At 47.2% G+C, this 26,792-nt stretch overlaps 1 protein-coding gene across 1 annotated transcript in view; it reads right to left on the bottom strand.

Moving 5' to 3' along the window:
- The window catches only part of LOC140733023 (calpain-2 catalytic subunit-like), a 31,191-nt gene extending 16,796 nt beyond the window's left edge, over nucleotides 1-14,395 (bottom strand). The window contains exons 1-2 of the mRNA XM_073055791.1: nucleotides 14,100-14,395; nucleotides 13,348-13,417 (exon numbers count right to left, since the gene is read on the bottom strand). Of these exons, the coding sequence (XP_072911892.1) occupies nucleotides 13,348-13,417; nucleotides 14,100-14,336 (307 nt within the window). The 5' untranslated portion in view covers nucleotides 14,337-14,395. The remainder of the gene's footprint in view (nucleotides 1-13,347; nucleotides 13,418-14,099) is intronic.
- Nucleotides 14,396-26,792: the final 12,397 nt, after the last annotated feature.

Raw genomic sequence — 26,792 nt, 5'->3', positions numbered from 1 at the left:
GATATGGCGAAAAGGCAGGTGTATGGGGTTGAGTGGGATCCGGGATCATCCATGATTGAATGACGGAACAGACTCAATGGGCTGAATGGCCCAATTGTGCTCCTATGGTTTATGATCGTTCACTGAGCTGATGATCTGCTAGCAACACTTGATGTTTGTCTCTGTGTGTGTCCCTGGGAACAGCCCGTAGATCAGAGAGTACGCGGACATGCAGGGCCGGGGATGAAATGCGAATCAGGTCCCTTCATCTTTCTCCACGCCCTCTTTGCAAACCCATGGTCTACTAACAGGTGAGCTACTGTCCCTTCCCCAGTACAAGTATCCTGCAGGCAGCCTACTGCGAGAGGTATGCAGAAAAGATCTGACTGGGAGGGCCCCTCTCACCAGCCAGGCAAGGTCCTGGGGCTTATTGGAGAGGCCTGGGATGAGGATTTCTGCCAGATGGTCTGGACAGCCTGTTCAGGAAATCACCCCATGTCTATGGAGTCCTTCCCCACTGTGTCTGCAGGACATTCTGTGCTGACCACTGCCTGATGGTCTTGTAGTCAAATGTGTTCATTCAGAAGAACTTTCCCCACAAAGAACAGGTAATGCGACAGTGCCCAGCTGACTGGTTTGTTGTGTGGCAACAGGACCAGGCACAACCTTCACAACACTGGGGACACACAGAACCTCAGAACAGAATCAGGTTTACTATCACTGGCATGTGTTGTGAAATTTGTTTTTGTGTGGCAGCGGTCATTGGAATAGTAAAAAACTATTAATTATTATAAACACACACACACACACAAAAATCTGATAGGGGGAGGGAAAAATGCTGTTCTTAAAACGTTAAGTGTTTGCCTTTAGGCTCCTGTACCTCCTCCTTGATGATAGCTATGAGAAGAAGTATGTCCTCTATGATGGGGAGGCTAGTGCCCATGATGGAGCTGACCAAGTTCACAACTTTCTGCAGTTTTTCCCAGTCCTGGGCAGTGGCCCCTCTATACCGGATGGTGATGCACTACATCTGTAGAAATTTACGAGTGTCTTTGGTGACATAGCCAATTTCCTCAAACTCCTGAACAAATATAGCCGCTGTTGCGCCTTCTTTGTAATTGCATCAATATGTTGGACCCAGGCTAGATCTTCAGAGGTGTTGACACTCAACAACTTGAAACTGCTCACTCTTTCCATTTTTGATCCCTCGATGAGGACCGGTGTGTATTCCCTCAACTTCCCCTTCCTGAAGTCCACAATCAATTCCTTGGTCTCACTGACATTGAGTGTAAAGTTGCGCTGTGACACCACTTAACCAGCTGAGCTATCTCACTTCTGTACAGCTCCTCATCACCATTTGAAATTCTGCCAACAGTAGTTGTGCTTTCGGCAAATTTATAGATGGTGTTTGAGCTGTGCCTAGCTACACAATTGTGGATGTAGAGAGAGTGGAGCAGGGGTTAAGCACACATCTTTGAGGTGCGCCAGTGTTGATTTATCAGTGAGGGGAGATGTTATTTCTGATCCACACACACTGTGGTCTCCCGGTGAGGAAGTCAAGGATCCAGTTGCAGAGGGAGGTACAGAGGCCCAAGTTTTGGAGCTTTTTGATTAGCACCGAGGGATGATGGTGTTGAACGCTGAGCTGTAGTCAATAAACAGCAGCCTGATGTCAGGTATTGCTATTATCCAGGTGATCCACAGCCGAGTGGAGAGCCAGTGAGGTCGCATCTGCTGTAGACTTACTGTGGCGATAATCAAACTGCATGTATAGGTACTTGGTGCCCTGGCATTTAGGTTCCACACAGCCTAATGCAGCCACATGCGAAAGAGGTCATCAGGATGAGGGTGACAGTGGGTACGTTATTAAGTTGGGTTATACGCTCCCAGGGCTCCTATCTCTTGTAGAGCCCGGGGCGGTCCATATTCCCTAGGAATGGAGAAGCTGCAGCCACTGTTAATGTGAAGATTGGCTCCACTCCTGAACTCTAGCCACCTCGTAGGGAGGGGTTTGGAGTTCAGAACCCCTCCTGGAAATGAGGGTCCTGCCTGAGACAACTACTGCACCTCTCCCCAGGGTTTGTCTGTACCTGGGGTCCCTGGAGAGAGAGCAGGCCATGTCCACAGGCTCTCTAGAAGGGTTGTGGGACCATTGGGGCTTTGTATTGAGCTTCAATCGTGCTCACAGGAATTGTGAATGCGTAAATAGTTAATTAACAGGATGATACAAAGACAGGCAATGCGGGTTAGACAGAGAAAGGGCTGCTTGCAGAGATGGAGGAGGAGAGGTGAGTGAGGGGCTCAGGATGAGGGAGAGGGGGGGCGAGAGGTAGGGCTGAGACATGAGAGCTGCAGGTGCGAGAAGGGCGAGGGAGATGTGAGTGAGGGGGAGGAGCGGAGGTGAGGGGTGGCTGGGGAAGGTGAGAGAGGGCTGGGAGATGAGGGAGGGTGGGGGCGGGGCAAGTCCGACGCGATCAAATACCCTCAGCCCTGAGTGAGTTCAGACTCTAGGCAATCTCTGCTCCCCCCACACCATGAGGGATGGGATGGAACCAGCCTCCTCCCCACAGCTCCGTGGGACAGGACAGAAGGGAGGTCCCTCCTGACTGCAGGAAAGCACCCTGGTCTCACCACAGAGCTGAAGGGGCCAGAAAGCAGCTGGGAGGAGTGGCTGAGATTTCTATGGGGTGGGGCCCGCTGACATCCGTGAGAAGCAGTTGGCTCCCATCCTCCCACCCCGCTGAACAACATTCCACATTGTTCAAAAAACCTGGATACTTGCCCAGGACAGCTAACACCCCACCCAGCCACCAACCTCGGCCTCCCTCTCCCCTCCAGCGAAACACGTCCACCCCCTCCAGCCCGAAGTCCTACCCTGGGACCACCAGTCCCTCCCAAACACCAATTCAAGGGCACCTAAATGCAGCCCACAGCTCTGACACATACTCCTTCATGTGGTATTGTAGCAGAGAAACGCTCCTTCCACACACGGTACCTGTGCCAATAACTTAAACTAATTCCATCTGCCTGCTCTGATTTCCCGTCTAACAGCCTCTTAAAAACTGCAATTGTATCGGCATCCACCATCACCCCTGGCAGCACATTCAGATTCATTTATCAGATGCACTGAAACACGCAGTTAAAGGCATCGTTTACATCAACTACCAACACAACTAAAAGCATGCTGTGGGCAGCCCAAAAGTGTTGTCACACATTCTGTCGCCAATTCAGCACAGTAGCGGAGTGATTAGCGCATCACTTTACAGAGCAGCAACTAGGGTTCAATTCCCGCCACTATCTGCAAGGAGTCAATACGTTCTTCCCGTGACTGCGTGGGTTTCCCCCAGGTGCCCTGGTTTCCTCCCACAGTCCGAGCGAACACGTACGGGCCAGTAGGTTGATTGGTCACTTGGGTTTAAATGGGCAGCGCATGCAGTGCCAACGTGGCTCCGTGTTCAAAACCACAACACACCGCAGAGCGACAAACAACACCCGCTTTCCCATGCACGGACAGGCCTTACACCCCAGGACTGGTCTCCGGGCCTCCAGTCCATCAGGGACCCTCCATGCTGTAGAAAAAGAACTTGGCCCACACATCTCTTTTAAACGTTTCCCCTCGCATTTTAAATGCATCCCCTCTGCAATTAGACATTTCAACCCTGGGAAAACCAATTCTGTCTGTGCTTTTTATAAACCTTTGTCAGGTCTCCTATCTGTCTCTGCCATTGCAAAGAAAATAATGAGCAAAATCGATCCCTTAAGCCTTAAAGCAGTCATGAATAAACCTGTCTTGATTTTGTGGGAAGGTTTGAAATTGCGAGGAGAGAAGGGCATGTTCCGACAGTGTTAGGACCTGGGGAGTTAACTGGAAACAGGCATCTTGTGAAAGCCTACGTCTGACATCTGGAGTGTGTTTACAGACCACAGGACAGGCATGTTCCCATAGAAAAGAAGGACAAGGCCCTGTGAAATGTCCTTGGCAAGTAGTATTAGAGAGAATCCCAAGGCATTTTATACCTACATTAAAATAAGAGGCTAACAAGGGAGAGGGTAGGACCACTCAGGGATAAACGAGGGAATTTATCAGTGGATATGGGCAAGGTACTCATTGAGTACATTGCATCAATCAGCGTAATACAGCACAAAAACAGCCCTCTGGCCCATCTAGTCCATGCTGAACACAACATCCTCACTGCCAGACGCAGTTAACTGTGTTTGGCTCATAATCCTCCAAGCCCCACATCTCCATGTATTTATTCAAATGCAGCTTAAATGTATCAATTGTATCCTCCTCAAACACTTCCTCTGGTGGCTCGTTCGGGTAAAGAAATTTCATCGAACAGTGCAGGCCCTTCAGCCCACAATGCTGTACTGACCCTTTAACCTACTCCATAAGGTGAAAAATTTATTTGTCACTTGCTCAAAAAAGTTACAGGCCTGTGAGGCATGACCTGCCTCTCACAAAGTCAATCACCTCTGTGAGGCACAGCCTACCTCTCTGGTCTATTCTTCACAGGATTATCCCTATTAGCTTTCTCGAACAAAGGTACAACTTTTGTAACCCTCCAAATTTCTGGTACTACTCCTATGATCAGTGAGAATGCTAAGATCCTTGCCAAAGTTGGTGCAGCAATCTCTTTCCTGGCTTCCTGTTGTAACCTGGGTTATATCCTGTCTGGCCCCAGGGACTTATCTATCCTAATGTTTTTCAAAATCTCAAACACTGTCTCTTTGTTAACCTCAACATTAGTCTGTTCAGAACTGACTTCATATTTATCAAGGTCCCTCTCGCTGGTGAACAATGAAGCAAAGTATTTGCTCAAGACTGGATATAATCGCCCGCTACATTTCCCCTGCCCCGCCTCTGCTAATACTGACAAGGCATTACAATGCCACCCGTGACTTTCAAACCAAACATCCTGATTGTATCTTCATTATCGCAGGCAATTTTAACCTTGTGGACCTAAAGACAGTCCTGCCTAAATTCCACCAGCATGGTGGTTTTGCTACCAGAGGTGGATGTACATCTGACCTGGTTTACTCTAACACACCAGGTGCCTATAAAGCAGTCTCTGAACCCCACAGTGGACTCTCCGATCACCTATCTGTAATGTTAATTCCAGCACATAAACCAGTGATCAAATGGGTGAAACCAATTCTACAGCTGATGAGAACCTGGCATGAAGGTGCAATCTCTGCACTGCAGGACTGCTTCGATAATACAAACTGGAGAATGTTCAAAAGGCTGCTACCCATGGCAGCCATGTTAACATTGGGGAATATGTGGATTCTGTGACCAGCTACATAGAGAAGTGTACTGAGGATGTTACCATCACAAAGTACATCAGAAGCCATGACCTACTGCAGAGGTGTGTACACGGCTGAGGGATGGTGATGCTGCCTTTAGATCAGAGGATGCACAGCTCTCAGGGAAGTAAGAACTGTGCTTTCCCGCTCCATCAGCAAGGCGAAATGGGAGTATTCTCAGCGAATTTACAGTCACTTCTGCAATACCAGAGACATGAGGAGCATTGGCAGGTAATCCAGAGGATTACATCCTGGTCAGTGACCAGGATGCTTCACCCCCTTAGAGGCTGAATGCTTTTTACACCCGATTTGACATGCAGAACAAAATGCTGGTGAGGAAAGCATCCCTCCCCCCAGGGGAGCAGACACTCCGTCTAGCTGAAGCTGAGGTGAGGAAGACCTCGGCCAGAGTCAACCCACACAAAAGTACCGGACCCGATAATATCAAACAACACGCACAAAATGCTGGTGGAACACAGCAGGCCAGGCAGCATCTATAAGGAGAAGCACTGTCGACGTTTCAGGCCGAGACCCTTCGTCAGGACTAACCGGAAGGAAAGATAGTAAGAGATTTGAAAGTAGTGGGGGGAGGGGGAAATGCGAAATGATAGGAGAAGACTGGAGGGGGTGGGATGAAGCTGAGAGCTGGAAAGGTGATTGGCAAAAGTGATACAGAGCTGGAGAAGGGAAAGGATCATGGGGCGGGAGGCCTTGGGAGAAAGAAAGGGGGAGGGAAGCACCAGAGGGAGATAGAGAACAGGCAGTGTGATGGGCAGAGAGAGAGAAAAAAAACAAACAACTAAATATGTCAGGAATGGGGTAAGAAGGGGAGGAGGGGCATTAACAGAAGTTAATTAATGGACTCGATAATATACCAGTTCGGAAAGACCGCGCAGCCCAGCTGTTGGAGGTGGTGATGGGTATATTCAACATTTCTCTAGAACAGTCTATTGTCCTCTCAGTTTTCAAGGTGCCAAAGACCATTCCTGTGCAAAGAAGGTGACAGTAACCTGGCTAAATGACTATTGTCCAGTGGCATTTACATCAACCACTATTTTGAGTGTCTGATCATAGAGCACGTTAAGGCCTTTCTCCCAGCTTCACTGGACCCATTCCAGTTCACTTATCGTTCAAATTGATCCACTGATAACACAATAGTCTCTGCACTCCACTCTGTCCTGTCCCACTTAGAAAATGGGATCCCATATGCCAGGCTGCTGTATAGACTTCAGTTCGGCGTTCAACACCATCATACCCCAGAAACCGGTGGGGAAGCTGCCCTCGCTGTGTCCTAACACTTCCCTCTGCAATGGGATACTGAACACTAAGGCCACAGTCAGTCCGTGTGAGTAGCAATGTCCCTCATCCCGTTATGCTGAGCACTGTACTCCCTAAGGCTGTGTGCTCAGCCCGCTGCTGACCCACGAGTTTGTTGCAGGATCCAGCTCAAACCGTGCCATTGAGTTTGCAGATGACACAACAGTCATTGGCCTCCTCAAGAACAATGATGAGACGGAGTACAGAGAGGACTGGAATGGCTGGTGGATTGGTGTGAGAAGGACAACCCAAGCCTGAACATGGAGAAGACGTGGACTTCAGGAAGGTGCAGATGACCCATCTCCCTCTGCGAATACACGGCTCCTCCGCAGAGAGAGTTAAGTGCACCAAATTCCTGGGAGTTCACATATGACCTCACCTGGTCTCTTAATATCACCTCTCTGAACAAGAAGGCTCAGCAGTGCCTGCACTTCCTAAGATTAATACAAGCAAGGCTCCCACACCCCATCATAACTGGAGCACCGTTGAGAGCATCCTGGCAAACTGCATCTTCATCTGGTATGGGAGCAGTCGAGCATCGGACCTGAAGTCCCTGCAAAGGACTTTGGGAACAGCTGAGAGGATCATAGGGGTTTCTCTACCATCCATCTGGGACATTTATCTGGAGGCACTGCATTTACAGGGGCTTTGGTATTATTAAAGATCCCACCCATCCATCCAGCATCCTCTTTGGCTTTCTACCAATAGGCAGGAGACTCCAATTCATAAAAACAAGAATGGTCAGGACGAGAAACAGTTCCTTCCCCTGGGCTATTAGTCTTCTGAACTCCCAGCCGCATCACATTCCAAGTGTCTCTAGTTAATCTGTTCTGTACCTTACAGTATTTAATATTAATGCACTTCAGTTTGTTAAGTATGTGAGATTCATCTGTAGATTTAATCATTACCTTCATAAGTTATCGTGTGTTATGTGCTTTACACCCTGGTTCAAAGAAATGTTGTCTAATTTCTATATACATTATATACCTGTGAGTAGTTAAATGACATTGTGTTGGCGCGTGGCCTAGTGGGCAAGACATCAGACTAGTAACCTGAAGGTCACTGGTTCGAGCCTCAGCTGAGGCAGCGTGTTTGTGTCCTTGAGCAAGGCACTTAACAACACATTGCTCTGCAACGTCATCGGTGCCAAGCTGCATGGGTCCTAGTGCCCTTCCCTTGGACAACATTGGTGGCGTGGAGAGGGGAAGGCCTGCAGCTTGGGCAACTGCCGGTCTCCCATACAACCCTGCCCAGGCCTGCGCCCTGGAAAATCCAGGCACAGATCCATGGTCTCTCGAGACCGACGGATGCCACCACCAGTTAAATGACAATAAACTTCACGATTTGACCTCCCCTACCCATTCTGACTACCAAGTCCATTCATAAGCTCCTTCCTGGCTGCCTTATAACCCTCAAGAACTCGGTCTGATTTTTCTTCTTAAGTATGTTTCCTTCTTCCTCTTGACGATATGTTCCACATCTCTTGTCAATTGTGGTTCCATCACCCTACCATCATTCCCCTGCCTCAATGGGACCAACCTATCCAGAATCCTGTGCAAGTGTTCCCTAAGGAGTCTCCACATTTCTGCAGTGCATTTCCCTGAGAACATCTGCTCCCAAGGTCTTGCCCAATTACTTTTAATTGATCCTTTTCCAATTAAATACTCTCTCATACCTTCTGCTCCTGTTCTTGGTCAGTCTAATTTTGGACCCAATCTACCACACAGATTGCACACGAGCCAATCTATTGAAGCAGCCTAGGTGAGTGACCTTGTCAAAAGCTTTATTAAAATTCATGCTGGAGATACCCATTTCCCAAACCTCATCAATCACCTCCTCAAAAGCTCAAGGACCATAAGACATTAGATTAATAGAGCCAAGTGTCCATAATGTCACTGAGTTTCCAGAAGTGAGCAGATCCTACCCCAGTATCTCCAATAATTTCCCTAGCATGGACCAGGTGGGCTGTCGGGCCAGTTTCCACGTGGTACAAGTCTGTGACCGTAGATGTGGGGCTCACTTGTATTTCTGCTGCCCAGCTTAAAGAAAGGGAGAATCTTGAAAGCTACTCACCATGGCTTGTCATCTACCTCTCTTGACTGACTGTTTGATCTCTCCCTGGCCCTCTCTCCATTCCCCAAGTCACTGTCCATCTCAGGTTTGACAGCTCCTGTGTCTACTGGACAGTGAATTCAGCCCTACAATACCTCAATGCCACCGAATCACAACCTGGGCCCCTCCATAAAACTGCTGATCCCACACCCTCCGTAACTCTCCCAAACCTCTACCTGAATCTCTGTCCCCTCCATAACTCTGCCAACCCGACAACCTGATCTCTCACCCCTTCATAAACCTGACAACTGCACACTCTGATCTCTGACCCCTCCATAAGATAGAGAAGCAGAATTTGGTCATTTTGCCCATCGAGTCTGATATGCCATTTCATCATGGCTAATCAAATGTTCCTCTCAACCCCAATCTCCTGCTTTATCCCCATGTCCCTTCATGCCCTGACCAATCAAGAGTCTATCAACCTCTGTTTTAAATATACATAAAGACTTGACCTTCACAGCTGCCTGTGGCAAAGAATTCCATAGATTCACCACTCTCTGGCTAAAGAAATTCCTCTTCATCTCTATTCTAAAAGGATGCCCCTCTATTCTAAGGCTGTATCCTCTGGTCTTAGACTTTATCATCTCCATATCCACTCTATTAAGGCCTTTCACCACTTGACAGGTTTCAATGAGGCCACCCCTCATTCTTCTGAAATCCATTGAATACAGGCCCAGAGCCACCAAACACTCTTCATGTGAAAATCCATTCAAACTTGGGATCATTTTCATGAACCTCATTTGAAACCTCTCCTGTTTCAGCATATTCTTTCTAAGGGGCCCAAAACTGCTCACAATACTCCAAGTGAAGCCTCACCAGTGCTTTATAAAACTCTCAATATTACATCCTTGCTTTTGTATTCTAGTCCTCTTGAAATGAATGCTAACATCACATTTGCCTTCTTCACCACTGACTCAACATGCAAATCAATCCTGCACAAGGACTCCCAAGTCTCTCCGTGCCTCAGTTTTTTGTATTTTTTCTCCATTTAGAAAATAGTCAACCCTTTAATATCCTCTACCAAAGAGAATGACCATATACTTCCCAACACTATAATCCACCTGCCTCTTTTTTGCCATTTCTCCTAATCGGTCTAAGACTTTCTGTAGTCTCTCTACTTTCTCAAAACTACCTAACCCTCCACCTATTTTCATATCATCTGCAAACTTCATAACAAAGCTATCAATTCCACCATGCAAATTACTGACATATAACATAAAAAGAATCGCTCCCAATACAGACACATGTGGAATACCACAAGTCACCGGTAGCCAACCAGAAAAGGCTCCCTTTATTGCCACTCTTTTCCTCCTGCCAATCAGCAACTGCTTTATCCATGCTAGAATCTTTCCTGTAATACAATGGGCTTGTAGCTTGTTAAGCAACCTCATGTGTGGCACCTTGTCAACGGCCTTCTGAAAAGCCATGTACACAAAATTAACATATTCCCCTTTGTCCATCCTGCTTGTTATTTATTCAAACAATTCCAACAGATTTGTCAGGCAAGATTTTGTCTTGAGGAAACCACGCTGACTATGGCCTATTTTACCATGTGCCCCCCGAGTACCTTGAGACCCCATCCTTAATAATCAAGTCCAACATCTTTCCAACCACTGAGGTCAGAATAACTAGCCGATAATCTCCTTTCTTCTGCATCTCTTCTTTCTTGAAGAGTGGAGTTACATCTGCAACTTACCAGTCTTCCAGAACCATTCCAGAAACCAGTGATTCTTGAAAAATCTTTACTAATGACTCCACAATCTCTTCAGCCTCCACTTTCAGAACCCTGGGGTGTACACCATGTGGTCCAGGTGACTCATCTACCTTCAGACCTTTCTATTTCCCAAGAACCTTCTCCCTAGTAATGGTAACTTCACAAACTATCCACTCTCATCCCTCTTTTCCCCTTCATGTATCTGAAGAAACTTTTGGTATCCTCTTTAAAATTATTGGCTAGCTTACTTCTGTATGCCATCTTTACCTTCTTAATGACCATTTTAGTTGTATCATGTTTTTTTTAAAAAAAGCTTCCCAATCCTCCAACTTCCCATTAAGTTTTGCTCTATTGTATGTCCTCTCTTTGGTTTTTATGTTGGCTTTGACTTCTCATTAGTTACGGTTGTTTCATTTTGCCTTTAGAATACTTTATCCTCTTTGGGATGTATAAATATCCTGTGCCTTCTGAATTGCTCCCAGAAATTCTAGCCATTGCTGCTCTGCCATCATCCCTGCCAGAGTTCTTTTCCAATCAATTCTGGCCTCTCTAAATCCCTTTAATCCACTATAATACTGATAGCTTCTCCTCGGAAATTTCAGTTAGAATTCGATCATATTGCGTTCACTTCCCCTAAGGGTTCTTTTACCTTAAGCTCTCTAATCAATTCCGGTTCATTGCACAATGGCCCGTCCAGAATAGCTGATTCCCTAGTGGGTTCAACCACGAGCTGCTCTAAAAAGCCAGCTGGTAGGCATTCTAGCCAGCTGGTGCCCTCTTGGATTGCGACACCAACCTGATTTTCCCCAATCTACCTACATATTGAAATTGCCCATGACTATTCTAACATTGTCCTTTAGAAATGCATTTTCGATCTCCCATAACTTGAAGACCATATCCTTACTACTGTTTGGGGGTCTGTATGTAACTCCAAACAGGGTCTTCTCACCCTTGCAGTTCCTTACCTCAATACCTCCTGACCCTATGTCACCTTCAATATTTACCAATAGAGCAACACCACCCCCTCTGCCTTCCTGCCTGTCCTTTCGATACAATGTGTATCCTTGGGCATTAAGCTCCCAGCTATAATCTTTTCAGCCATGATTCAGTGATGCCTACAACATCATACATGCCAATCTGTAACTTTGCTACAAGTTCATCTACCTTATTCCATATACCGTACACATTTAAATGTAACACCTTCAGTCCTGTATTCACCCTTTTCAATTTTCTCCATGTTTTACGTTGCAACTCTTCCTGTTGACTATAATTTTGCAGTATCAACACTACACGTTGCCTCTGTTTGTAAACCAACTACATCATCTTCAGCACTATCACTCCAGTTCCCAACCCTCTGCCAAATTAGTTTAAACCCTCCTGAATAACTCTAGCCAACCAGCCTGCAAGGATAATGGTTCCACCTTGGGTTCAGGTAACCCAACCCTTTTGTACATAGTTTCTCCAGAAGAGATCCCAATAATCCATAAATCTAAACACATACCTCTGCACCAGTTCCTCAGCCACACAATCACCCACCAAATTATCCTATTCCTACCCTCACTGGCATGTGGCACAAGCAGTAATTCAGAAATCACTATCCAGGAGGTCCTGTTTCTCAACTTTCTAAGGAGCATCCTAAAGTCTCTCTATAGGACTTGCTCACCTTGTCACTGGTGCCAATAAGCACCAGGACATCTGGGTGCTCACCCTTGAGAATGCTATTGACCCGATCCTGGAACCAGGGAGGTAGCATACCATCTGGATGCTTCCATTGCGTCCACAGAAGCTCATCTCTGTTCCTCCAACTATGGAATCTCCTTTCAACGCTATGTCACTGTGGCTTCCTCCCCCCAGGAGGTCATCCCCCTCAAACTGGACTGTCTTACGCAGAGAGGTTAGAGAGACTGGGCTTGTACACGCTGGAATTAAGGAGATTGAGAGGGGATCTGATTGCAACATATAAGATTATTAAGGAATTGGACAAGATAGAGGTAGGAAATATGTTCCAGATGCTGGGAGAGTCCAGTACCAGAGGGCATGGTTTGAGAATAAGGGGTAGGTCATTTAGGACACAGTTAAGGAAAAGCTTCTTCTCCCAGAGAGTTGTGGAGGCCTCGGAAGGTAGTGGAGGCCAATTCTCTGGATGCTTTCAAGAAGGAGCTAGATAGGTATCTTATGGATAGGGGAACCAAGGGATATGGGGACAAGGCAGGAACCGGGTATTGATAGTAGTTGATCAGCCATGATCTCAAAATGGTGGTGCAGGCTCGAAGGGCCAAATGGTCTACTTCTGCACCTTTTGTCTATAAACGTATCTAAAGATGTATAATTATTTTTGAGGGGAACAGCCACAGAAATACTCTGCACTGACTGTGCATTTCCCCTTCTTCTCCTGACCGTCACCCAGTAAACTGTCTTCTGTAACCTAGGGGTGACAACCTCCCTGTAGCTCCTGTCAATCACCTCCTCATTCTCCCTTATGAGTTGAAGTGGGAGCTCCAGTTCCTTAATACGTCCTCTGAGGAGCTGCAGCTTGGTGCACCTGATGCAGGTGTGTTGTCTCCTCATCTCATACACAGTACAAAGGTACAAAACACTGCCCCTGGAGCCATTCTCACTACACTACTATGCCCAAACAGATGAGGGGGAGACTTTACTTCGCCCAATCCTGATGAACCAAAGCCACTCTAAACACTGGCACGCTGAAAAGATTGACCGCTCCGCTTGCTCCTGTGCTACTTTTATTGGCCCTTTCTACTGAATCCCTCCATAACACTGCCAATCCCAGACCCTTATCTCTAGCCCGTTCATAACCATATTGACCCCACACGCTGATCTCAGACCCATCCATAACCCTGCTGCCCCAAAAACCTAATGGCCGACTCTTCGGGAGGGGCAGGAGCAGACAGCCCACTTACCCAGGGCACCCTGGCAGATATCAGTTCGCGTTGCTCCTTCCACAATGAACTTTGGGTTTGAGCACAGTTCCTGTGGAGAGAGAGTGAGGAGAGTGATGACCTGAAACACCAGTGTACAGAACCAGTGGGGAGGGTCTTATCACTGTATTACACTGGGGTACAGTACCAGTGAGACAGTCTGTCACTGTATAACACCAGGGTATGGTACCTGTGGGAATGGGTCTGTCACTGTATAACACTGGGGTACAGGTCTGTCACTGTATAACACTGGGGTACAGTACCAGTGAGACAGTCTGTCACTATATTACACCAGGGTACAGTACCAGTGGGAACGGGTCTGTCACTGTATAAAACCGGGATACAGTATCGAGCTAGGCGCGTCTGTTACTGCCTAACACTAGCGTATGATACTGGTCGTGCCGGGTCTGTGAGTCAGTAGTTAAATTGGGCGTTGGTACGTTTTCCTTTTCTGAGTCCACGCCCTGTCAGGTCTAACTTTTACTGATCTCGTTTGGCGACCGAATCTCGGCGTAAACATTTGTCGTCCCACCAAATATGCGTGTTGGTGGTGGTGGGGGGGAGCTCCAGCGTGATAACGGGGACATTACCGTCACCTGGGTGTAAACTTTGTCTCTCGGTAAACTTTTGCCAAGGACTTTTGCAAACTTTCTTTTTCCTCATCCCTCCGCCCTGAGATGTTTTTTTCCCCCCTGTGCCTCTCCCCACTCCCTCTTCCTCTCCCCACCACCTACCTGGGGCCGGAGCCACTCCACGCCGCGGGTCTTGTGCGAGCCGGCGCCCAGCTCCTGGTACCCGAGAGAGGTGACGGCGGCGGGGAAGGCAGGATCCTGAAACAAGCTGCCGGTACCCCGGCTGTGATCCCGCAGCGCCTCGAAGTCCTGTCCAAGGAAGGGTCGCGCTCGCTGGGCGGACCCCAGGCCCCCCGCCTTCAGCCGCGTTCGTTGCACTGCCAGCGCCATGCCTGACATCGCAGCTGCCAATCGGCCCGCACAACGAGCCTCTCCCGTTTGCCCAGGGCGGGGCCGCGCCGCGTGCTCCCATTGGCTGAAACCAGACTGACAGCCGAGAGGAAGGGTTTGGAACGAAGAAAGGACAGGCTGCTGCGAGTGGTGATCAGACGATAAGACATTAAAACCATAAACTATAGGAGCAGATTTAGGCCATACTGCTCTGCCATTTCATCACAGCCGATCCATTTCCCCTCTCAACACTAAGCTCCTGCCTTAAGACCATAAAATATGGGAGTATAATTAGGCCATTCAGCCCATCGAGTCTGCTTCACCATTCCATCACGGCGGATCCCAGGCCCCACTCAACCCCATACATCTGCCTTCTTGCTATATCCTTTGATGCCAATCAGAAAAGTATCTACTTCCACTTTAAATACACCCATGGACTTAGCCTCCACTGCAGTCTGTGCCTTCCCTCCTAATCCCTCAAACTCTGACCAATCAAGAATCTATCAATATCTACTTTAAATATTCATAAAGACTTGGCCCCCACAGCTGCCAGTGGCAAAGAATTCCACAAATTCACCACTCTCTGGCTAAAGAAATTCCTCCTCATCTCCGTTTTAAAAGGATGCCTCTCTATTTTAAGATTGCTTATCTGGTCTTAGACACCACCAGAAAGGAAACACACTCTCCACATCCTCTCTATCAAGGCCCTTCACCTCGTTGATAGGTTTCAATTAGGTCAACCCTCATTCTTGTGAATTTCCAGAGTTATCAAATGCTCTTCAAATGACAAGCCAGTTTCAGCATTTCCTTTCTAAAATAAGGGGCCCAAAACTGCTCACAATACACCAAGTGAGGCCTCACCACTGCTTTATAAAGAATCAATATTACATTCTTCCTTTTATATTCTAGTCTTCTTGAAATGAATGCTAACATCACATTTGTTCCTCATCACAGACTCAATCTGCAAATCAACCTTTAGGGAATCCTGCACAAGGACTCCCAAGTCCCCTTGTGCCTCAGATTTTTGGATTTTCTCTTCATTTAGATTAGAAAATAGTCAACCCTTTCATTTCTTCTACCGAAGTGCATGACCACACACTTCCAGACACGGTATTCCATTTGCCACTTCTTTGCTCTTTCTCCTAATCTGTCTAAGTCCTTCTATAGCCTCTCTATTTCCTCAAAACTCTAGACCCTCCACATATCTTCATGTTCTCTGCAAACTTTGCAAAGAGCCAATAATTCCATCATCCAAATTATTGACATCTCAGATAAAAGACTCAGTCCCAACACAGACTCCTGTGGAACACCACTAGTCACTGGCTCCCTTTATTCCCACTCTTTATCACCTGCCAATCAGCCACTGCTTTATCCATGTTAGCATCTTTCCTGTAATACCATGGGCTGGTAGCTTGTTAAGCAGCCTCATGAGTGGCACTTCTGAAAATCCAGGTTCACAACTTCAAGCCATTCCTCTTTATCAATCCCACTTGTTATTTCTTCAAAGAATTCCAACAGATTCGTCAGACAAGATTTTCCTTTGAAGAAACCATGCTGACCCCAAATTGACAACCTAACAATCGATTCCAACATCTTCCCATCCACTGAGGTCAGACTAACTGGCCTATAAATTTCCTTTCTTCTGCCTCCCCCCCCCCCCTTCTTGAAAAGTAGAGTGACATTTGCAATTTTCTAGTCTTCTAGAACCATCCCAGAATCTAGTGGTTCTTGAAAGTTCATTACAAATGCTTCCACAAATCTCTTCTGTCACAGCTTTCAGAACTCTGGGGTGTAGACCATCTGGTCCAGGAGAGTTATCTGCCTGCAGACCTTCCAGTTTCCCAAGAACCTTCTCTCTAGTGGTAGTAATTTCACACCCTTCATGATCCTCGACACCTGCAACTTCCTTCACAGTGAAGACTGGGCGGCTGTGGAGGCCAAGTCATTGGGTGTATTTAAGGCAGAGATAGATAGGTTCTTGATTAGCCAGGGCATCAAAGGGTATGGGGTGAAAGCAGGGGAGTGGGGATGACTGGAAGAAGTGGATCAGCCCATGATTGAATGGTGGACCAGACTCGATAGGCTGAATGATCTACTTCTGCTCCTATATCTTATGGTCTTAAAATACTTATTCAGTTTGCCCACCATTTCCATCTCCCCCATTACTACCAGTCCAGTATCATTTTCTAGTGGTCCAATATCCACTCTTGCTTCTCTTACATTTTATGTATCTGAAGAATCTTTTGATATACTGTTTAATATTATTGACTATCTTACTTTGGTATTCCATCTTTACTTCCTTAATGACTTTTTTAGTTGCCATCTGTTGGTTTTTAAAAGCTTCCCAATCCACCTCCTTCCCATTAATTTTTGCTCCATTATGAGCTCTCTCTTTGGCTTTTATTTGGCTTTGACTTCCCTTGTTAGTGATGGCTGTTTCATCTTGCCGTTAGAATACTTCTTCCTCTTTGAGATGTGTGTATGTATGTATATATATATATATATATATATATCCTGTGCCTTCTGAATTGTTTTCAGCGATTCCAGCCATTGCTGCTCTGCCATCATCTTTGCCAGTGTACTTTTCCAATCAATTCTGGGTCAACATCTCTCTCATGCCTCTGTTATTCTCTTTACTCCACTGTGATACTGACTTTAGCTTCTCCTTAAATTTTAGGGAGAATCTGATCAAATTATGATCACCTCCCCTTAGGGTTCTTTTACCTTAAGCTCTAATCAATTCCAATTCGGTGCACAACAGCTAATCCAGAATAGCTGACCCACTAGTGGGTTCAACCAAGAGATGCTCTAAAGAGCCATCTTGTAGGATGATACGAAGGTCGGTGGAGGGGAAGAATATGCTGAGGAAGCAACACGACTTTGACAAATTTGGAAGAATGGGCAAAAAAGTAGCAGATGAAGTACAGTGTTGGGAAATGTATGATAACGCATTTTAATAAAAGGAACAATAGTGTGGACTATTATCTAAATGCGGAGGAGGTTCAACTTCACAGGTGCAGAGGGACTTAGGAGTCCTAGTGCAAGACTCCCAGAAAGTTAATTTACAGATTGAGTCTGTGGTAAAGAAGGCAAATGTGATGCTGGCATTTATTTCAAGGGGAACAGAATATAAAAGCAAGGAGATAATGCTGAGCCTTTATAAGACACTGATTAGCCTGCACTTGGAGTATTGTCAACAGTTTGGGCCCCATATCTCAGAAAGGATGTGTGCCATTGGAGTCCAGAGGAGGTTCACAATGAAGCATTTTCTATCTCCCATAGAAGCTAGGTGGGACCAGGGAGCACCGAGGAACAGAGGGATCTCGATGTTCAAGCGTAGAACACACACCACGAATGGTGGGGAATGTTGAGGGACAGGGGGACCTCGGTGTACAAGGGTAAGATACACATAATGTGATCTGGGGAGTACTGAGAAACAAGTTCAAGGCAAATTGAGTTGATTGTCCTGTGCACAAGTACGGTGAAGTACATGGACAGTGAATAACTTGCCTGCATCTACATCAGAGGCACATTGGTACAGATAACACACATAGAACACAAAATCTACAGGAAATTATGCCATAAGGTGAGAAAGCATGCAAAAAACAAGTGCAACAGTCCATGATAGTTCAAGAGAAGGTTGCAGTGTTCACCTGGTAAGGTCAGGTTATACTTGAGGTTGGTTCAAGGACTGAATGGTTGGGGGGTGGGGGGTAGATGTTCCTGAACCTGGTGGTGTGGGACTTGGGCTTCTGTATCTGCTGTCTGATAGTAGCAGTGAGAAGAACAAATGGCCTAGATGGTGGGTTTTTGATGATGAATGTTGCCTTCTTGATGGATCGTTCAAAATTCAAAGCACGTTTATTATCAAGGTACGTATACAACCTTGAGATTTGTCTTCTTGCAGGCGTTGGCTCCTGTTATTGGCATGGGTATAGAGGGCCATACCCATGTTGGAATTGGCAGTGTCCACTACTCCCTGCAGCCTCCTCTGTTCCTGAGCATTCGAGTTGCTGGGCCAGACTGTGATGCAAACATTCAGAATACTTTCGACAGTACATCTGTTGAAGTCGGAGCATTTGATGAGATGCTGAATCTCCCCCAGCCTCTCAGGATGTGGAGATGCTGGGTCATGCTCTGCTGCAGGTCAGGACTCCCTGAAATGCACAAGGGAGGCAGGAAGGTAAAGGTGGTGTACGTGACACTGGTCTTCATTAGCCAGTGTAATGGAGTGTGTTGCTACAATTTTGCAAACACCACTGGGGCCTCACATGGACTTGTTCGCACATTTCTGGTTGCCACCCTGTCTGGAGAAACAGCCCCTCAGTCTGCCGCTGTTGTCCACAACTCAACAGCATGAGCATTGGGTTTTTCAATTATAGGAACCCGTTCCATGCAGTATGTTTGTTCCCCTTTTTCCCGTCTCTCTCTCCTACTGATCCTTCTCTGCTCCCTTCATTTATGCCTTCTTTCCCTCAAACCCAGCCATCCCCATCTGGTTCCAACGCCTCTCTCCAGAAGACTCCATTTCTCACCTTCTTTACCTTTCAGTGTCCACCAGTGGTAGCACTTTGTATTCCTGCTTATTGTCCTGCAGCAGCAGTCTCCTTCTCTCCCCCTCTCTCTCTCATCTCAGTTTCACTCAAATGATCACACATGGAACAATTGGAGAGCAGAGGTGACTCAATCCCAGACAACCCCTGCACGAGCCAGCTTGTCTTCTGCTCCTCCAAATGGAGGCTTAAATTGAGAAATGTATGGACACTCTGGTGACTGAACTCAGCAAAACCCATCCCTGAGGGTTAGGGTTATGAGGAAATGTAGCCCAGACCAGGGCTGAGGGCTGGTGGTTTGGAGCTGTAGAGGAGAAGACAAGACAGGAGTATGAAATCAGAGTGAAGGATGGAAGGAGGAACGCAAGTCAGAGAGAAAGGGCACACTTGGAAGACAATTAGCACTTCAGACTTCCTAAACTTTAGAACCTCACAAACTTGTGATCCAAATTATGGACATATCTGATGTGTTCAACATACCCTTCTTAATGTCACTGTTCTGTTCCTAGACACTGAGGTTTAACAAAATGATGAGAAACGGACCTTTCTCCCAGCCTGAAGCTGGGGTCAGGAGGGCAAGCGGTTAGATGACGGGGTGGGGTGGAGTGAGGGCTGTGGACTGGATGCAGAAAGAATGTGATTGATAAATATACGGTAAATCTTTGTGGAGTTGCAGTCTGCTGACACACTGAACTCAGGATAGTTCAAAATAAGAAAACAAGATGATCGTATATCCAGCAAACACGAGGAAATCTGCAGATGCTGGAAATTCAAAGAACAACACACACAAAATGCTGGTGGAACACAGCAGGCCAGGCAGCATCTATAGGAGAAGCACTGTCGACGTTTCGGGCCGAGACCCTTCGTCAGGACTAACCGAAAGGAAAGATAGTAAGAGATTTATTAAGATTTATTATGAGTAATCTCTTACTATCTTTCCTTTCGGTTAGTCCTGACGAAGGGTCTCGGCCCGAAACGTCGACAGTGCTTCTCCTATAGATGCTGCCTGGCCTGCTGTGTTCCACCAGCATTTTGTGTGTGTTGTTGATTATATATCCAGTTTCTTAAATATTACAGGCCACATTCACGTTAGTGGATCTCTGATTCAGTGAGGTTGTCAAAAGACCGTGTTTATGAGTAGTCATGTTCAAGATAGCAAGAAGGTTTGCTAGTGCTGACCAGGGGTTAGGGTCTAAACTAGAGTTGCAGGGGGATGGGAACCGGAGCACCAGAACAGATAGTGGAGTGGTTGTGGAGCAAGATGTTGTTAAGCCTGCATACAAAGTCATAGGTCGAAAGGTCAAGTGTGGTGGGACTCATATTCTGAGCTGTGTACATTTCAATGAAAGGAGCATCGTAGGAAAGGCGGATGAGTTTAGCGCATGGATTGGCACGTGGGATTATGACATTGTAGCCATTAGTGAGACTTGGTTCCAGGAGCGGCTGGACTGGCAGCTCAATGTTGCAGGGGTCTGTAGTTTTAGATGTGCTAGAGCGGGTGGGGTTAAAGAGGGAGGGGTGGCACACTAGTCGGGGAAAATGTCACATCAGTGCTCAGACTGGAGAGCTCAACTAGTGAGGCTTAATGGGTAGAACTGAGGTACGTGAAATGTATGACCACATTAATGAGATTATATTATGGACCATCCGACAATCCGCGGGATTTAGAGGAGCATATTTGTAGAGAGATCCCAGACTATTGCAAGAAACACAAGGTTTTGATGGTAGATGATCTTAACTTTCTCCATATTGACTAGGGCTCCCATACTGTAGAGGGGCTTGATGGGAAAAGAGTTTGTCAAATGTGTTCTGGGAAGTTTCCTTAATCGGTTCATAGATGTCCCAATGAGAGAGAGAGTGCGCTACAAGTTCTCCTACTGGGGAATGAGACAGGGCAGGTGGAAGATGTTTGTGCAGGGAACACTTTGCATTTAGTGATGATAATGCCATTACTTTCATGGTAATCATGGAAAAGGATAGTTCTGGTCCTTGGGTTGAGATTCTAAATTGGAGAAAGGTCAATTTTGACGGTATCAGAAAGGATCTGGCAAGTGTGGATTGGGACAGGCTGTTTTCTGGCAAGGGTGTAGCTGGTAAGTGGGAGGCCTTCAAAAGTGAAATTTTGAGAGTACAGAGTTTGTATGTTCCTCTCAGACTAAAAGACAAGAATAATAGGTTGTAGAGATACTGAGGCCCTGGTTAAGAGAAAAGGAGGTACATAGCAGCTATAGGAAGGTAGGAATAAATGAGGTACTTGAGTATAAAAATGCAAAATAGCATTTAAGCAGCAAATCAGGAGGGCTTAAAGAAGACATGAGGTTGGACATCAGACAAGGTGAGGGAAAATCCTAAGGGCTTCTAGAGATATGCTAATAGCAAAAGGATAGCAAAGGACAAAATTGGTCCTCTGGAAGATCAGAGTGGTCATCTATGCGTGGAGCCCAAGGAGATGGGGGAGATCTTAAATAGATTTTTTGCATCTGTTTTTACTCAGGAGGTGGATGGAGAGTCTACAGAGGTGAAGCAAAGCAGCATCAAATTCATGGGCCCTCTACAGATTACAGAGGAGGAGGTGTTTGCTGTCTTGTGGCAAATTAAGGTGGATAAATCCCCAGGGCCTGACAGGGTGTTCCCTTGGACCCTGTGGGAGGCTAGTGCAGGGGCACTAGCAGAGGTTTTTAAAACATCCTAAGCTACAGGTGAAGTGCTGGAGAATGGAAGAATAGATAATGTTGTTCCATTGTTTAAGAAGGCCTAGGAATAAATCTGGAAATTATAGGCCAGTAATCCTCTCATCAGTAGTACAAAGTTATTGGAAGATATTCTAAGGGACTGGATATCTAAGTATTTGGATGAACAGGGACTATGGTCAATTATGGAAAACTCTGAACATCCTCTACATAGCACCATCCAGAGACAGAGAAGCAGTTTCAGCGACAGGTTACTATCGATGCAATGCTCCTCAGACAGGATGAAGAGGTCAACACTCCCCAATGCCATTAGGCTTTACAATTCAACTGCCAGGACTTAAGAACTTTTTAAAAGCTATTATTAATGCTTTTTGAGATAGTGATTTAGATGCATATCATATTTTTTACTGAGTTAAGTATTGTATGTAATTAGTTTTGCTACAACAAGTGTATGGGACATTGGAAAAAAAAAAGTTGAATTTCCCCATGGGGATGAATAAAGTATCTATCTATCTATCTATCTATCTGATTAGGGATAGTCAATGTGGCTTTGTGCTTGGTAAGTAGTGTCTAACCAATCAGAGCTTTACGGGGAAGTTACCAAGAAAGCTGATGAAGGCAGGGCAGTGGATGTAGTCTATGTGGTCTTCAGCGAGGATTTTGACATGGTCCTGCATGGGAGGCCAGTCGAGGTGGTTCAGTCGCCCAGCTTTCAAGGTGAGGTGGTAAATTGGATTAGACATTGGCTTTGTGTGAGAAGCCAGAGAGTGGTAGTAGATGTTTGCCTCTCTGACTGGAGGCCTGTGACTAGTGGAGTGCCGTAGGGATCACTGCTGGGTCCATTGTTGTTTGTCATCTGTATCAATGATCTGGATGATAACATGGTAAATTTGCAGAGGACAGCAAGACTGGGGTGTAGTGGACAACAAGGAAGGATATCAAAGGGTTACAGTGGGATCCGGACCAGCTGGAAAAATGAGCTGAAAAATGGAAGAGGGAATTTAATGCAGACAGGTGTGAGGTGTTGCACTTGGGAGGATCAACCAGGATAGTTTTTATACAGCGAAATGTAGGACGCAGAGCAGTGCGGTAGAATAGAGGGATCAAGGAGTACAGTTTCCTTGAAAGTGGTGTCACAACTAGATAGGGTCACAAAGAAAGCTTTTGGCACATTGGTCTTCATCAATCAATGTACTGAGTACAGAATTTGGGATGTTATGTTGGAATTGTATAAGACCTTGGTGAGGCCTAATTTAGAGCATTGTGTGCAGTTTTGGTCACCTACCTACAGGAAAGAGTGCATAGAAAATTTACAAGGATGTTGCCAGGACTTAATACCCTGAGTTAAAGGGAAAGATAGAAGAGGTTAGGACTTTATTCCCCATAATGTAGAAGATTGAGGGGAAATTTGATAGAGATATTGTCAGTACCTCCAGGTGAACTCTGTCTTTTTGTGTGCTTCCCCCTAGCTGTCAGTCTGTGGTTTTGTTTTGCCACGTGCTCCTGTCCCCGCTCCTGCTCTACTCCGGCCCCTGTATCACTGACTACTCCGTCTCTCATCTGTTTCTCATTGTTACCTGTATTGCTGCCACCCGTGTATCATTGTGCTCCACCTATCATCTGCCTCTCTGTTTATCGCTCAGTGTATCTCAGTCCTGTGTTTTCACCTGTTTGTTGCCAGATTGTGCCAGTGAATTTTCCTGAGCCTTTCCGGCATTCGTATCTGTACTCTGTCCATCTGAATATCAACTCTGCCTGTTTCCCGATTGTGGCTTTTGGATTTCTCTGGATGTTTTGATCTCTGCCTGAACTTTGACGCTGACTTTGTACCTTGGGATTTATTACTCAATTAATAATGGGTCTGTGATTGGGTCCCTGCTCCCATGACCTGACAGTACAATCTGGCCAGAATGGATCCAGCAGACCCCAGTCATCTGAGAGCTGACCTGGAACAATGGGGAGTGAAGCTGGGGAGACACCAGAACCAGTTGGACTCTGTGTTCAGGGCAGTGGAGTTGCTCTCTGCCGATGTAACTAATCTTGTGGCCCAGACTCGGTCACTCCAGCTGTTCCAGAGCGCCCATCAACATTCTGCGTCTGCATCTTCCGCCCTGCCCTCGCTCACTCCTCCTATCCAGGAGCCCCATCTGCCTCCTCCAGAAAAGTACCCGGGTGAGCCTGGTACCTGCAGCTCTTTCCTTTCCCAGTGCAGCCTCATTTCTGAATTACAACCAACTACCTTTCCAACTGATCGAGCCAAGGTAGCCTACGTCATCACCCAACTTTCCAGTCGGGCGAGAGAATGGGGATCAGCCGTCTTGGAGGCAGGCTCCCCTTTCTGCAGTAGTTTTCAGTTATTTTCTGAGGAGATGAGAGAAGGGTTTGATCGCTCCAAGCATGGGAGAGAGGCTGCCCGTGAAATGCTGCACATGCGCCAGGGGCGCAGATCTGTGTCAGAATACGCCATAGATTTCCGGACCCTAAGCCACCTCCAGTGGCCGGAACTCGGAGGCACAGTACAACACCTTCCTGAACGGCCTCTCCGAAGACATCAAAGATGAGCTGGTCACCCAGGGCCTTCCTGCTACTTTTGAAGCCCTGGTGGATTTGGCCATCCATATTGATGTTTGCCTTCAGCAGTGCCGCAGAGGGAGGCGTTCCAGAGGGTCCCTGGGGGCACTGGGTGAGTTCCAAGCTCCTCGCCAGTCTGCATTGCCCTGCCATTTGCCCCCATCTACAATTCCCGTTCCAGAGCCCGAGGCTATGCAAGTTGACCGTACCTGCCTGACACTGACTGAAAGACAAAGGAGAATCTGCACCCGCTCCTGTCTGTACTGTGGCCAACCAGACCACTTCATCTCCACCTGCCCAGTAAAAGCCAAGCGCTCACCAGCAGGACGCGGAGTATTGGTGAGCGTGACCCCTGTCCGGCCCTCCTCAACACCACTCACCTGCTTCTCTGGAGTGGGGCGTCCAACGGCGAGCAGTCTCCGCCTTGGTTGATTCCGGTGCGGAGGAGAGTTTAATCGATTCTGGCTTGGCTACCCAGTGGAGGCTTTCCAGTGGGGATTACCCACATCTGCTATTAATGGCAAATGCCTTGAACAGTCAGAGACTGGCTAACGTCACCCATGTCACGGCCCCAGTGAGTCTCAGTTTATCCGGCAACCATCCTGAACAGTTAACCCTTTGTGTTATTGACTCTCCCCAAGCTCCCATCGTCCTGGGCCATCCCTGGTTGGTCAGACACAACCCCCACAACGACTGGCTTAGTCGCAAGATTGTAGACTGGAGCCCATTCTGTCACTCCCCCTGCCTCCGCTATGTTCAGATCCCCTTGTCTCCAAGCCCAGATCCCCCAGAGGAATTTCCGGACCTTAGTGCCATCCCTCCTGAATACACGGACCTCGAGGCTGTGTTCAGCAAGTCCCAGGCCACTTCCCTGCCACCTCATCGTCCATATGATTGCATCAACGACCTCTTGCCTGGCACATCTCCCCCAAGGGACTGCCTGTGCTCCCTGTCCGCACCTGAAACAGAAGCCATGAGTAAGTACATTCAAGAACCTCTGGTGCAGGCATCGTCCGGCCGTCTTCCTCCCCTGCTGGTGCCGGTTCTTTTCTTTCTTGAAAAGAAGGACGGTGCATTGATTACCGGGGCCTGAATGAAGTCACTGTTAAGAACCGTGACTCTCTTCTGCTCATGACTTCGGCATTTGAACTATTACGAGGAGCCTTGTTTTTCACCAAGCTTGATTTCCGTAATGCCTGCCATCTTGCCCGCATCTGCAAAGGGGACGAGTGGAAGACGGCCTTCAACACCATCTCGGGCCATTACAAATATCTGGTCATGCCATCCGGTCTCACCAATGCCCCGGCCATCTTCTGAGCCCTGGTAAGTGGTGTTCTTAGGGACATGCTGAATCAATTTGTTTTTGTGTATCTCAACAACGTTTTGATTTTTTTTCTAAGTCCCTTGCTGAACACACAGGTCACGTCCGCAGAGTTCTCCAGCGCCTTCTGGAGAACCGGCTTGTTGTGAAGTCTGAGAAATGTGAGTTCCATTGCAATACAGTCTCCTTCCTGGGGTTTGTAATTTCAGGCGGTTCCATTCAGATGGACCAACGGAAGGTCAGGTTGGTGGTCGATTGGCACCAACCTCCAACTGGTCGGGAGTTACCATGCTTCTTGGGCTTTGCTAACTTCTATCAGAAATTACAGTACACTGGCTGCACCCCTCACTGCTCTTACCTCATCAGCTGTCAGATTCTCCTGGTCCCCTGCTGCCGAAAAAGCATTCTCTGACCTGAAGGAACATTTTACCTCTGCCCCCATCCTGATTCAACCCGATGCCGACCAGCAGTTCATTGTGGAGATGGGTTTGTCTGACGTTGGTGTAGGAGCTGTTCCCTCTCAGTGTTTGGCCAAGGACGAGAAGGTCCACCCCTGTGCCTTCTTCTCCCACCGTCTCACTCCCACGGAGCGGAATTACGATGCCAGAATCCTGGAATTGCTGGTTGTGAAACTAGTTCTGGAAGAGTGGAGGCATTGACTGGAGGGGGCAAAGGTGCCATTCTCAGTCTGGACTGATCACAAGAATCTGGAAAATGTCCATACGGCCAGGTGTCTCAACTCCCGTCAAGCTCGTTGGTCCCTGTTTTTCTCGAGATTCAATTTTACACTGTCCTTCCGTCCCGGTTCCAGCAATGGAAAAGCTGATTTCCCTCTCCCAAAATCCCGGGTCATCCTCCTCGCTCGCTGTCTTGTGGGTGCAGCGCAATAGGACATTGAAGCCATGGTGCAAGCTGCTCAACAGAGCGAGGCAGCCCCTAGTCAATGCCCCACTAACTGTGTTTATGTTCCCAGCTCTGTCTATTGCATTGGGGTCATTCTTCCCGGTTATCCTGTCACCTTGGAACCAAGCTTACGCAGGCCTCCATCAGTCGGTGGTTCTGGTGGCCCTCCATGGGAGATGACATCCGCAACTTTGTCTCGGTCTGCTTGGTCTGTGCTCAGGGCAAGAATTCGAAACGGTAACCCGCTGGTTTGTTACAACCCCTGTCTATCCCCAAGAGACCCTGGTCCCACATAGCCCTGGACTTTGTCACTGGTCTCCCCCCATCAGATGGTAACACCACCATTCTCACTGTAGTTGATTGTTTCTCCAAGTCTGTACACTTCATTCCTTTACCTAAACTCCCCGCTGCCAAAGAAGCAACCAAA

The sequence above is a fragment of the Hemitrygon akajei genome, chromosome 9 (assembly GCF_048418815.1).
Source record: "Hemitrygon akajei chromosome 9, sHemAka1.3, whole genome shotgun sequence".
In the NCBI taxonomy this organism is placed as follows: domain Eukaryota; kingdom Metazoa; phylum Chordata; class Chondrichthyes; order Myliobatiformes; family Dasyatidae; genus Hemitrygon; species Hemitrygon akajei.
The sequence above is the reverse complement of the archived record's forward strand: the minus strand, read 5'-3'. Positions and strand labels throughout refer to the sequence as shown.